At 46.6% G+C, this 14,419-nt stretch overlaps 1 protein-coding gene across 1 annotated transcript in view; it reads left to right on the top strand.

Moving 5' to 3' along the window:
• The window catches only part of RNGTT (RNA guanylyltransferase and 5'-phosphatase), a 319,301-nt gene that overhangs the window by 157,078 nt on the left and 147,804 nt on the right, over positions 1 to 14,419 (top strand). Inside the window, exon 12 of the mRNA XM_068149390.1 lies at positions 3,335 to 3,403. Within this exon, the coding sequence (XP_068005491.1) occupies positions 3,335 to 3,403 (69 nt within the window). The remainder of the gene's footprint in view (positions 1 to 3,334; positions 3,404 to 14,419) is intronic.

Here is a 14,419-nt window from a genome sequence, read left to right as displayed (position 1 = left end):
CCCTCCCCTCCCCTCCCCTCCCCTCCCCTCGAGTCTCCTCTCCTCTCTCTGGAGGTCCCCTTCCAACCTCTCTGATTCTGTGATTCTGTGAAATAGTAAACCACAGTAAAAGGATAGGCTTCATTGTAACTGTAACGGGGGAGCAGGTAGCTGCAAGGAGTGAGCAAAGGGCTTCACAGGTGGAAAAAGATGCCACAAGGCTACAAAGAATAGCCTGCCAGAAGAATTGGCTCACATGCATCATTTACCCATCTTTCATAAAATGTCATGGAGATGCATTGCATTTTATCTGAGCCCTGGCAGTCATCCTGGTCAAGCAGGTGTGCCATTTATCATGGTGCCTATTGAAAAGGACTGTACTGTTCAACTTAATGAGGAGTTTTGGCATGTGGGAAGAGTTGGACATCATTATTTAAAAAAGATGAACTGATTTATCTGCATTTTAAATCCATAAAGCTAAAAACATAGCAGTGTGTTTTTTTTTAGTGTAAAAACTACTTGCTTATATGTTAAACCTAGATTTTCTTCTATACTTAATGTGTGTGTATGTATTCTGCTGTTTCTATTCCTTGCTTTCCAACTTCCCTCTCTGACCCCCTTGCCCCAGCCACTAATAATTTCTAGTAAAAATTCCTTACTAGAGTGTTACCAAATACTTGTAACTGACACCATGAGAATGAAACAGCATAACTGAGAATGACAGGAGAATAACTAACTAGGCAGAGTACAAAGAGCTTTAGTTATCTGTTGAAGCTTGCTCTAGTTTCAGAATCCTTTTTTCTTTGGTATCTAATTGGCACTTAGAAAGAGATGTCCTAGTGAGAACACTGTGAACCACCAAACTGAGAATGAATCACAGGATCACAGAAACATTCAGGTTGGAAAAGACCCTCAGGATCACCAAGTCCAACCAATAGCCCTACTCTACAAGGGTCGCTCCCAAAACAATATCCCCAAGCACCACATCCAAACAACCTTTAAACACATCCAGGCTTGCTGGCTCAAGCACCTCCCTGGGCAGCACATTCCAATGCCTGATTATTCTTTCCATGAAATTTTTTTTCCTACTGTCCAGTCTAAACCTAGCCAGTCACAGCTTGAGGCTATTCCATCTTGTTCTATCACTAATTACCTGTGAGAAGACACCAGTATATTCTACAGTATCCTTTCAGGTAGTTGTAGAGAACAATGAGGTCTCCCCTGAGCCTCCTCCTTTCCAAACTAAACAGCCCCAGCTGTTACAGTATCACAGTATCACCAAGGTTGGAAGAGACCTCAAGGATCACCGAGTCCAACCTGTCACCACAGACCGCATGACTAGACCATGGCACCAAGTGCCACATCCAGTCTCCTCTTGAACACCTTCAGGGATGGCGACTCCACCACCTCCCTGGGCAGCACATTCCAATGACAAATGACTCTCTCGGTGAAGAACTTTCTCCTCACCTCGAGCCTAAACCTCCCCTGGCGCAGCTTGAGACTCTGTCCCCTTGTTCTGGTGCTGGTTGCCTGGGAGCTGAGACCAACCCCTTCCCGGCTACAACCACCTTTCAGGTAGCTGTAGAGAGCAACGAGGTCACCCCTGAGCCTCCTCTTCTCCAGGCTAAACAATCCCAGATCCCTCAGCCTCTCCTCATAGGGCTTGTGCTCAAGGCCTCTCCCCAGCCTTGTTGCCCTTCTCTGAACATGTTCAAGTGTCTCGAAGAAGACACTTGAATAGCTGAAGAGCTGTTGCTCTTCCTAAGGTTTATTCTGGTCCTTCCCCAGCTTCATTGCCCTCTGCACTGGCTCCAGCACCTCCACATCTCTCTTATATTGAGGTGCCCCAAACTGAACACAGTACTTGAGGTGTGGCCTCACCAGAGCTGAGTACAAGGGGACAAAGTCAGTTAGAGTCTGAAACTGGGTGTCAGATTGATGAGAGGGATTGCCTTGCATTTTATAACTCTTGAGTTTTGTATTTGCTGTGCTTTACGACCATACAGTGTCTTAGACATCAAAGTTTGGGTTTTGTGGGTTTGGTTTCAAATGTTACTAAAAGCATCTGCAACTTCAGGTCAGATTCTTCATAAACTGAAATGAGTAATGGGGTATTCTGGTCATTCTCCTAATTTTTGCTGTTACTTGTCATTTGTAGTTCTCATTGATTAGTTGCTTTTCCTGAGGCAAGTCAGAATTTAACGTGGAAGTACATCGTCAATACTCATAACTGTTGACCAGCTGCTTTCATTAGTTTGTTTAGTTAGGTGATTTTTTTGCTGGTAAATGTGTTGTGATGGATGTATTCACCTACACGTGGAATTCACAGTCTTTGAAACTGTAAACCAGAATAGTCAAGCTTCAAATGAATTCAGACAGTTGTTCTGCAGTAGCACAGCTCTTTTAATGGATCATGCCCCAGTTAGGTACTCTGCCATATGTGAAGTGAGTCCAGAGGAGGACCATCAAAATGATCAGAGGACTGGAGTACCTCCCCTACGGGGCAGGCTGTGAGAGCTGGGGTAGTTCAGCCTGGAGAAAAGAAGGCTCTGGGGAGACCTTATAGCAACCTTCCGGTACCTGAAGGGGGCCTACAAGAAAGCCAGGAAGGGACTTTTTACAAGGGCTTGTAATGACAGGACAAGAGGGTATGGACTGAAGTGAAAAAGGAGAGATTTAGACTAGGTATTAGGAAGAAATTCATCACAGTAATGGTGGTGAGACACTGGAACAGGTTGCCCTTGGAGGTTGTGGATGCCCCTTCCCTGGAGCTGTTCAAGGCCAGGTTGGATGAGGCATTGAGCAACCTGGTTTAGTGGAAGGTGTCCCTGCCCATGGCAGAGGGGCTGGAACTAGATGATCTTTAAGGTCCCTTTCAACCCCAAGCCATTCTATGAATCTATGAATTTTGAATGATACCCTGAAATATTTTTTCAGCACATATTTTCACTATAAAGTAAATTCCACTTGTGTGTGAGAGTGGCAAATGTGTTTTTAACTGCACCACAAATGACTGGTGTCTGGTATCAGAACTGATCTCTCTTTATCTTTTAGTTTATAGGATTGTCTTGGTTTCTCCATATTTCTTTTTGGACAAAACCTTTTTCCCTGAGTAAAACTGTAAGGCTCACCTCCCTGAAACTTGTTTCAGCCTTGAGTGTTCTTTGCAAAAGCTTCTAATCTCTTGAAGCTTTCTGTGCTGACATTTCCCAGGCTCTAATGTTAAACCCTAAAGGAGCAGTTTAGTGGCAGATGATTGCTGTGGTAGTGTATAATCTGCTGTGATGTGCAGTCTTCTATGCTGATTGTTTCTTTATGGAAAAAAAACAAGATTTCTTTTCCTTTTGTTCTACAGCTCCTGGAAGGAAGCTTTGCTAGAGAAGTTAGCCACGAGGTGGATGGACTCATATTTCAGCCTACTGGAGTAAGTAGCATGAAAGTAGATTTTACTTCTTTCACACTCAGATTCTCACCCTCCTTCCCCACTCATCCTCCCATCTGCTACCTGATCCTTGTTTTGGTGAGAATTGCTCTTCAGTGTTTGTTTTGAATGTTAAATTCAACTGGTTGCAATGTACTTTGCAGTATGTGTGACTTCAGATTCAGTCCAAGTGCCGGGTGCTGCACTTTGGACACGGCAAACCCATGCAGAGCTACAGGCTGGGGTCAGAGCGGCTGCAGAGCTGCCAAATGGAGAGGGACCTGGGGGTGCTGATTGACAGCTGGAACTGAAGCTGGCCACCTCAGTCAAAGATAATAAAAAGCATTTTTATAAATATATTAACAATAAGAAGAAGGGCAGGAAGAACCTGAACTCCCTAGTGGACCTGGAGGGGAACACAGTTACTGAGGATGAGGATAAAGCTGAGGTCCTGAACACCTTCTTTACCTCAATGTTTAACAGCAAGGCAGGAGTTCAGGACGAGTGGTCTCCGGAGCTGGGCGTTGGGGTCGGGGAGCAGAGTAATACCCTGGAAATCCATGAGGAGTTAGTTCGGGACCTGCTGAGCCACTTGGATATCCACAAGTCCATGGGACCAGATGGGATCCATCCTAGGGTGCTGAGAGAGCTGGCGGATGTGCTAGCTAGGCCACTCTCCATCATTTTCCTCCAGTCCTGGCTCACAGGTGAGGTCCCAGATGACTGGAAACTGGCCAACGTGGTCCCCATCCACAAGAAGGGTCGGATGGAGGAACCTGGAAACTACAGGCCAGTCAGCCTGACCTCAGTGCCAGGGAAAGTGATGGAGCAGATTATCCTGGCAGCAATAACTGCGCACCTGAAGGATGGCCAAGGGCTCAGGTCCAGCCAACATGGATTCAGGAAGGGCAGATCCTGCCTCTCCAACCTGATCTCTTTCTATGATCAGGTGACCCGCCTGGTGGATGTGGGGAGGCCTGTGGATGTGGTCTACCTAGACTTCAGCAAGGCCTTTGACACCGTCCCCCACAGCAAACTGCTGACTAAGCTGTCAGCCTGTGGATTGGACCACTACACTCTGTGCTGGGTTAGGAACTGGCTGGAGGGCCGGGCCCAGAGAGTGGTCGTGAACGGTGCCGCATCCAGCTGGAGGCCAGTCACCAGTCACCAGTGGTGTCCCCCAGGGATCAGTGCTGGGCCCTGTCCTCTTCAACATATTCGTTGATGATCTGGATGAAGGGGTAGAGTCAGTCATCAGCAAGTTTGCAGATGACACAAAGTTAGGGGCAGATGTTAGTCAATTAGAGGGTAGAAAGGCTCTGCAGAGGGACCTCGACCGACTGGAAAGATGGGCAGAGTCCAATGGGATGGCTTTCAACAAGTCCAAGTGCCGAGTGCTGCACTTTGGCTATGGCAATCCCATGCAGAGCTATAGGCTGGGGTCGGAGTGGCTGGAGAGCTCCCAGACAGAGAGGGACCTGGGTGTGCTGATCGACAGCCACCTGAATATGAGCCAGCAGTGTGCTCAGGTGGCCAGGAGGGCCAATAGCATTCTGGCCTGCATTAGGAATAGTGTGGCCAGCAGGAGCAGGGAGGTCATAGTGCCCCTGTACTCTGCTCTGGTTAGGCCGCACCTTGAGTACTGTGTCCAGTTCTGGGCTCCTCAGTTTAAGAAGGACATTGAGACACTTGAGCGTGTCCAGAGAAGGGCAACAAGGCTGGTGAGAGGCCTTGAACACAAGCCCTATGAGGAGAGGCTGAGGGAGCTGGGATTGTTTAGCCTGGAGAAGAGGAGGCTCAGGGGTGACCTTATTGCCCTCTACAACTACCTGAAGGGTGGTTGTAGCCAGGAGGGAGTTGGCCTCTTCTCCCAGGCAACCAGCACCAGAACAAGGGGACACAGTCTCAAGCTGCGCCAGGGGAGGTTCAGACTCGAGGTGAGGAGGAAGTTCTTCACCGAGCGAGTCATTCGGCATTGGAATGGGTTGCCCAGGGAGGTGGTTGAGTCATCGACCCTGGAGGCGTTCAAGGGGAGATTGGACGTGGCACTTGGTGCCATGGTCTAGTCATGGGGTCTGCGGTGTCAGGTTGGACTCGATGATCCTCGAGGTCCTTTCCAACCTAAGTGATACTGTGATACTGTGATACTGTGACAGCCACCTAAACATGAGCCAGCAGTGTGCCCAGGTAGCCAGGAGGGCCAATGGCATCCTGGCCTGTATTAGGAATAGTGTGGGCAGCAGGAGCAGGGAAGTCATTGTGCCCCTGTACTCAGCATTGGTTAGGCCGCACCTTGAGTCCTGTGTCCAGTTCTGGGCCCCTCAGTTTAGGAAGGATGTTGACTTGCTGGAGCGTGTCCAGAGAAGGGCAACAAGGCTGGGGAGAGGCCTTGAGCACAAGCCCTATGAGGAGAGGCTGAGGGAGCTGGGATTGTTTAGCCTGGAGGAGCCTCAGGGGTGACCTCATTGCCCTCTACAACTACCTGATTGTAGCCAGGCAGAGGTTGGTCTCTTCTCCCAGGCAACCAGCACCAGAACAAGAGGACACAGTCTCAAGCTGTGCCAGGGGAAGTTTAGGCTGGAGGTGAGGAGAAAGTTCTTCACCGAGAGAGTCATTTGTCGTTGAAATGTGCTGCCCAGGAAGGTGGTGGAGTCCCCATCCCTGGAGGTGTTCAAGAGGGGATTGGACGTGGCACTTGGTGCCATGGTCTAGTCATGGGTCTGTGGTGACAGGTTGGACTCGATGATCCTTGAGGTCTCTTCCAACCTTGGCTATACTGTGATACTGTGATTCCTGCAGGTAATTTTCAGCAACCTGCTCATGGGGTTTTCTGTGTATGTACCATAGTGTGCTGTGAAATAAGAGAGGATTTTCTCTTACTCTGAGTCTTTTGACCATTAATTTAAGCTTTCAAATAATTTTGCTTTCTCAAAGATGTTCAGAGGTTTAAAATGTTGATAAAATCTGTGATTCAAGTTTTAGTGTGTTTAAAGCATGATATATTCTTGAGCCATGCCTGCCAGTATAAAGGGATATCACTGGGCTGGGGAAAAGTCACGAGAACTACAGACAGCCAGAAAAATGTAGTGTAAATGGTTCTCCAGCAGGAAGAGTGGCTTTACATGAACTCAGTAGCATGGCCTCATCCATCCTACTCCAGTGCTCCTGTTGACTGCAGATTGCACTGTGTATTGGCATAGATAGTGACTGTAATGTCGTCCATGTTGGCTTTTTGTTAGCTTGTAAAACAAGGAATAGTTTCTGATATTGGAAACTTGACAGACTTTTTTTACCCTTAACAGTTACTCAGAGAAAACATTTGTATTTCTTTTCCAGATAAAACAGGTTTTTCTGGTCTTCCACCTGTGTTGTAGCTCTTAGCCAGCATGATGGCACTCACATCTGAAAATAAGATTAACTTCTCTTCTCTGTTACAAACTCTACATAAGCTAAACGTAAACTAGCTGAGCAACTAAACCACATAGAATAGAATAGAATAGAATAGAATAGAATAGAATAGAATAGAATAGAATAGAATAGAATAGACCAGGTTGGAAGAGACCTTCAAGATCATCATGTCCAACCCATCAACCAATCCAGCCCACCTAATCAACTAACACAAGGCACCAAGCACCCTGTCAAGTCTCCTCCTAAACACCTCCAGTGATGGTGACTCCACCACCTCCCTGGGCAGCCCATTCCAATGGGCAATCACTCTCTCTGTGTAAAACTTCCTCCTGACCTCCAGCCTGAATTTCCCCTGGCGCAGCCTCAGACTGTGTCCTCTTGTTCTGGTACTGGCTGCCTGGGAGAAGAGACCAACCTCTGCCTGTCTACAACCTCCCTTCAGGTAGTGGTAGATAGCAATAAGTTCTCCTCTGAGCCTCCTCTTCCCCAGGCTAAGCAACCCCAGCTCCCTCAGCCTCTCCTCATAGGGCTTGTATTCCAACCCCCTCCCCAGCTTTGTTGCCCTTCTCTGGACTCGTTCCAGCAAGTCAACCTCCTTCCTAAACTGAGGGGCCCAGAACTGGACACAGGACTCAAGGTGTGGCCTAACCAGTGCCGTGTACAGGGGCAGAATGACCTCCCTGCTCCTGCTGGCCACACTCTTCTTGATGCAGGCCAGGATGCCATTGGCCCTCTTGGCTGCCTGGGCACACTGCAGGCTCATGTTCAGCCTACCATCAACCAGCACCCCCAGGTCCCTCTCTACCTGGCTGCTCTCCAGCCACTCTGACCCCAGCCTGTAGCTCTGCATGGGGTTGTTGTGGCCAATGTGCAGAACCCGGCACTTGGATGTGTTCAGTCTCCTGCCCTTGGACTCTGCCCATCTGTCCAGCCTGTCGAGGTCCCTCTGCAGAGCCTCTCTACCCTCCAGCAGATCAACTCCTGCCCCCAGCTTGGTGTCATCTGCAAATTTACTGATGATGGACTCAATGCCCTCATCCAGATCATCAATAAAGATATTAAAGAAAATTAATACTTTCATAAGAGGTCCTGATTATGTCTTAGAATATAGTTAAAATCTTAAGCAATAGTAAGGCTTTCTCAGAGCTACTTTCATGAATATTGAAGGTTCAGCTGTGTAGAGTTACTACAGATAAATTTGAAATTCCCTTCTCTAGCTGAAAGGAAGGTGCTGAATAATGTATCTCTGGTGTTGTTACAGGAAATTGATATTTGGTGTGGTTTCTGTTTCTAGAAGTTGTGTTTTCTAGTTTAGCATACTGAGAAATTTATAATCCAGCAAAAGCCCTAATTTTACATAAATGCTTATGGAGGTTTTTAGTCTTTAAAATACAGGATATATTTGTGTAGTCTATTTTAATGTACAGATTGCAGAATTCCTGCAGGATTTATGGAATGGAAGCTTGCTGCCTGCTATTAAACTGATTTTTCCTGGGTCAAGTACTGTGCAATTTTCTCACTGGCTTTGTAGTTGAGAAAACATAAGTCATATATTTAGAGCAAAATGAAATGTTGTATACCTGTCAGCTAAAGCTGATTGAAAAGGGTGAAGCTGATACAGGCAGCTGGTCCTGCATCTGGGTCGAGGCAATCCCAGGCACAAATCCAGGCTGGACAGGGACTGGCTGGAAAGCAGCCCTGAGGAGAGAGACTTGGGGGTGCTGGTGGACAGGAAGCTCAACATGAGCTCTCAGTGTGCACTTGCAGCCCGCAAAGCCAATCAGATCCTGGGCTGCATCAAGAGAAGTGTGGCCAACAGGTCAAGGGAGGTGATCCTCCCCCTCTACTCAGCTCTGGTGGGACCCCACCTGGAGTACTGCCTCCAGTTCTGGAGCCCCTATTACAAGAGGGATGTGGAGGTGCTGGAAGGTGTCCAGAGAAGGGCCACGAGGATGATCAGAGGGCTGGAGCACCTCTCCTGTGAGGACAGACTGAAGGAGTTGGGGCTGTTCAGTCTGGAGAAGAGAAGGCTCCGAGGTGACCTAATTGTGGCCTTCCAGTATCCCAGCCTACAGGAGGGCTGGGGAGGGACTTGTCAGGATCTCAGGTAGTGATAGGACTAGGGGGAATGGAATGAAGCTGCAGATTCAGGCTGGAGGTGAGGAGATAGTTCTTCCCCATGAGAGTGGTGAAGCCCTGGAATGGGTTGTGCAGGGAGGTGGTTGGGGCCCCATCCCTGGAGGTGTTTAAGCCCAGGCTGGCTGAGGCTCTGGCCAGCCTGATGTAGTGTGGGGTGTCCCTGCCCATGGCAGGGGGGTTGGATGATCCTTGTGGTCCCTTCCCACCCTGACTGATACTATGATACTATGGTACTGCTTTCTTAGATTGTGTTACAGAGGGCATAAATTAATAGGCAACAATGCAAGGCCAACAGTGTGAAACAATGCAGAGATGATCCCTTGAGAATGCTAACCAAAATAATTTTTTTGTTATAGTTGCAGTTATATTTCTCATGTGTCACCATTATTTCACAGAGAAACATACCTGTGGTATTTGGGGTAGAGACCTAAATTTTAGTCATCATGGCACTTCACAAAACCAGTTTGTTGTCAAGCGAAGAGACCATGGCGTATCAAGAAGAGAATAATTGCTAATAACCATTTTTATTGACAGGTTTGATCTTGCAGAAAAAGAGACTGACAGAACTGATGCTGAGGTTTAGAAGCTCAGGGATAATTAAGAACATCTTTTGGGAGCTCCTGAAGTGTCATGTGCCATTTGAGAAGAAAACAAAAGTAGAGAGGAACTGGAGCAGATTGAAAGAGAAAGATACAGGTGCAGCAGAGGAGGATGAACGGAATGTGGCCATTTACAGACAAGAAAATACCCATGCCTGACCATACTTTTATTAGTTAAAGCAGAATGCAGAAATCAACTATGTAATATAAAGGATGTTGAGCTCATTAGTTCATTCTGTTTGAAAGCCTTTTCTGTGGTTTTGTTCTTTTTTTTTTCAGAGGTGCCCCTCATGATCTCTAGTCTTTAGTCACAGGCATCTAGACCTTTGCTTATGGATATATTCATAGTATTATAGTATCATAGTATCAGTCAGGGTTGGAAGGGAACACAAGGATCATCTAGTTCCAACCCCCCTGCCATGGGCAGGGACACCCTACACTAGTTCAGTCTGGCCAGAGCCTCATCCAGCCTGGGCTTAAACACCTCCAGGGACAGGGCCTCAACCACCTCCCTGGACAACCCATTCCAGGGCTTCACCACTCTCATGATGAAGAACTTCCTCCCCACCTCCAGCTTCATTCCATTCCCCCTAGTCCTAGCACTCCCTGAGATCCTGACAAGTCCCTCCCCAGCCTTCCTGTAGGCCCCCTTCAGATACTGGAAGGCCACAATTAGGTCACCTTGGAGCCTTCTCTTCTGCAGACTGAACAGCCCCAACTCCTTCAGTCTGTCCTCACAGGAGAGGTGCTCCAGCCCTCTGACCATCCTCCTGGCCCTTCTCTGGACACCTTCCAGCACGTCCATATCCCTCTTGTAATAGGGGCTCCAGAACTGGATGCAGTACTCCAGGTGGGGTCTCCCCAGAGCTGAGTAGCGGGGGAGAATCACCTCCCTTGGCCACACTTCTGATGCAGCCCAGGATCTGATTGGCTTTGCGGGCTGCAAGTGCACACTGAGAGCTCATGTTGAGGTTCTCATCCACCAGCACCCCCAAGTCTCTCTCCTCAGGGCTGCTTTCCTGCCAGTTCCAGCCCAGCCTGTATTTGTGCCTGGGATTGCCTCAACCCAGATGCAGGACCCTGCACTTGGTCTTGTTGAACCACACTAGCTATAGGCATCATTGGTCATGGGAGTCAACATGGGTGGAGAAACAATGTTTACTGGTTTTAAGTTTGGTTTAATTTAAGTTTAAGTTTGGTTTAATCTAAGATTAAGTTTGGTTTAATTTTGATTCACAGCAAAATCAAAATACTCAGAATGATTTGGGGATGTGAATTCCACTTTTAGCCACTTTCTTTTTCTCACTTTCTTTTGAGTTTGAGGAGTTTTGTGTCAAGGGCCTGTGAACTGGTTCCATTTTAAGAAACTGGCATGCTTTAAGGCCAAAGGGGTTTGTGAAGAGGTTTGACTGCCAGATGTAGGGCTTCAGGTAGATATTAAAGGGTTATTTTACTCCTATTTGTATTCCTATTGAAACTCATCTTATGGATAGCAAGATTCTTGTGCTGAAGCAGAAGTCGTTTGCGTGGTGACTGTCGATGTTAGCAACAACATTAAGGAGGAAGGAAATTGCTTTCTGCCTGGGCAGGTTAGTTTATTTTGCAAGGTCATGCTAACTGAGCATTATTATTCCTAATCCAGCAGTTACTGGTGTTAATTGTGTTGGTTATTGCCCAGGGTATACAGGTACTTTAATTTCATATTGACAATTGAAAGGCAGTGACCGAGGCCTCCCTGCTTCCTCTTCCCTTCCTTTTCCAGAGACTTGAAAGGCTCTCTGAAGGCTTTTGCATATCATGAGAAGAGCGTGTTTAGTGGAAGTGATGGAGATTTTTTTTGCCTCATTCATGGTTTAAGAATGCTTTGTAGGTGATATCATAGAATCAATAAGATTGGCAAAGGCCTCAGAGACCATCACATCCAACCTATCACCACAGACCTCATGACTAGCTAAACCATAGCACCAAGTGCCACATCCAGTCCTTGTTTGAACACCTCCAGGGACGGTGACTCCACCACCTCCCTGGGCAGCACATTGCGATGGTCAATTACTCTTTCTGTGAAGAACTTCCTCCTCACCTCGAGCCTAAACTTTCCCTGGTGTAGCTTGAGACTGTGTCCTCTTGTTCTGGTGCTGGTTGCCTGGGAGAAGAGACCAACCCCCACCTGTCTACAACCTCCTTTTAGTTATTGCTGTGATACGTGCTTCACAGTGCCCCTCTGTGCATCCTTGCATTAACCTTCCGATCTCTAACCACTGCATGGTGAGAGACAAATACAAGACAATGTTTTCTTACTATTGTTTCTGTTCTTCCCTTTGTACTCTTTTCCTTTCCTCTTTTTCCTTTTCATGCATCCTCTCTATCCAGTAGCCCATCTCCCACATTCCTGTTGCTTTCCCTTTTATGTCGCTTCTCCCTAATGCATCATTTGCTATCTGTTTGAGATAAGACCGATATAGCTCCCATATGGCTAAGTCAGCTCCATTCCATCTGATCAGCTTTCTGATCCCTCTATGTGTAACAGGATGGCAGAGCAGGGACTGAAGCTAAGTGCTAATTAGGAGGAGTGAAACAGGCCATCAGGAAACTTCACGGACAGGTATGTCACCCTGGGATCATGCCCCAGACAAGGAGTGAATTAGTGTGCAGGTAAAAGCCAAACAGGTAATTCACAGTTTGTGGATACTTGTGTAAAGATTGGAAGTTTTCAGTCTTTTTCTTCTGTTTTCTTTCTAAAAGGTTACTTGAAAACAGGGAGCAACTTCTGCATTTGTTTTAGAGCGCTTGCAGTTTGCCAGCCTGTGTGTTTTTAATGGCAAGCTCAAAAAGGGCCTCTTATCTTGCAGTGGCAGAGTTGTCTCCCTGATCTATGCCCACTCATCAGTGAAATTACTTTTGGTATCTGCCTTGTAAATCATACCTTTGCTAGATATCTCAGGCTGTCTATTTTTTATGCTAGGAATCTCTTTCATAACTGACTTTCTTGCTACCTAGAGCTATTATTTTCTCACGCTTGGGAAAAGGATGCAGGGATTATTTTCTTACATGGCCTGCCTGAAAGAAGGCTCACTGGCCATCAGCTAGGAAGTTGGTAGTTTATTTGAGCATCTGTGGAAAGCTTGTATCACATTTTATTCTCTTCTGCTCCATCTTTTCTGTCTTCTGAGTTCTGTGGTGGTTTTGCATTGGCTCGGGCTGGTCTCTGTTTGGTGCTTCTCTGTGATCTTATTTTAGATGAGGAATAAAGTCCAGTTGTGTGGGTTTGGGATTTTGGGCAGCTGCTGAGCTCTGTTCTTCCAAGATAAGTGTCATTTTAAAGAATGGCTGAATTACTTAACACACAACTCTCCATTCTGAATACTAACAAAAAGCTTATCCTTTAATATGAAAGGAGAGTAATGAACAGGGTTTCATTACTGACTAACATAGTCTGAGTTTTTAATGTATCTTCCTTCCCTGCCCTTGGCAGACTTGGTGGTGATCTGTAATGCTTGGTTGCCTGTTAATTATTTGTGCTGGTCCCATTGTATAATAGGCTGTGTTATTTTCAGTCATTGTAAAAGTTCATCCAAAATCATAGAATTGTAGAACTGTCAGGGCTGGAAGGGACCTCAAGGGTCACCTAGTTCCACCCCCCCTGCCATGGGCAAGGACACCTCACACTGGATCAGGTTGCTCAGAGCCACATCCAGCCTGGCCTTAAAAACTTCCAGGGATGAGGCTTCCACCACCTCCCTGGGCAACCTGTTCCAGTGTCTCACCACTCTCATGGGGAAGAACTTCTTCCTAACATCCAATCTGAATCTGCCCCCTTCTAGTTTTGCTCCATTCCCCCTAGTTCTGTCACTACCCAACATGCTAAAAAGTCCCTCACCAGCTTTCTTGTAGGCCCCCTTAAAATACTGGAGTCACTGAGGCTAACACTGAATGAAATATCTCCAAAAGATACAACCAAATAAAATCTCTCCAAAAGGCCATGTTTTATTTCATTGAGCAGTGCCAGGGACTTATTGAATGGTCTGTGAATTTTTAAACCTAGATCAAGTCAATTGTTGGCATGCTTTTGAAACTTGGACATCACTTTTACTATTGATGGGGCATCAATTATTGCTAAATATTTCTATTGCAATAGCAAGAATGGCTTTAGATAGACTCAGATACAGTCACAGAAAGAGTGATTGGCCATTGGAATGGGCTGCCCAGGGGCATGGTGGAGTCAACATCACTGGAAGTGTTTAAGAAGAGACTGGATGGGGTGCTTGGTGCCATGGTTTAGTTGATTAGATGGTGTTGGATGATAGGTTGGACTCGATGATCTCAAAGGTCTTTTCCAACCTGGTTAATTCTATTCTATCCTATCCTATCCTATCCTATCCTATCCTATCCTATCCTATCCTATCCTATTCTATTCTATTCTATTCTATTCTATTCTATTCTATTCTATTCTATTCTATTCTATTCTATTCTATTCTATTCTATTCTATTCCATTCCATTCCATTCCATTCCATTCCATTCCATTCCATTCCATTCCATTCCATTCCATTCCATTCCATTCCATTCCATTCCGTCCTCGAGTACTGTGTCCAGTTCTGGGCCCCTTAGTTTAGGAAGGAGGTTGACTTGCTGGAAGGAGTCCAGAGAAGGGCAACGAAGTTGATGAGGGGTTTGGAACACAAGCCCTATGAGGAGAGGCTGAGGAAGCTGGGGTTGCTTAGCCTGGAGAGGAGGAGGCTCAGGGGAAACGTTCCTGCTCTCTACAACTAACTGAAGGGAGGTTTTAGACAGGCAGATGTTGGTCTCTTCTCCCAGGCAGCCAGTACCAGAACAAGAGGACACAGTCTTAGGCTGTGCCACGGGAGTTTTAGGCTG

This window comes from Melanerpes formicivorus, unplaced genomic scaffold (genome assembly GCF_026170545.1).
Source record: "Melanerpes formicivorus ecotype bairdi unplaced genomic scaffold, bMelFor1.0.p_v2 SCAF_2, whole genome shotgun sequence".
Taxonomy (NCBI): Eukaryota; Metazoa; Chordata; class Aves; order Piciformes; family Picidae; genus Melanerpes; species Melanerpes formicivorus.
Note: the sequence above shows the minus strand (reverse complement) of the source record. Positions and strands in the feature narration are given on the sequence as shown.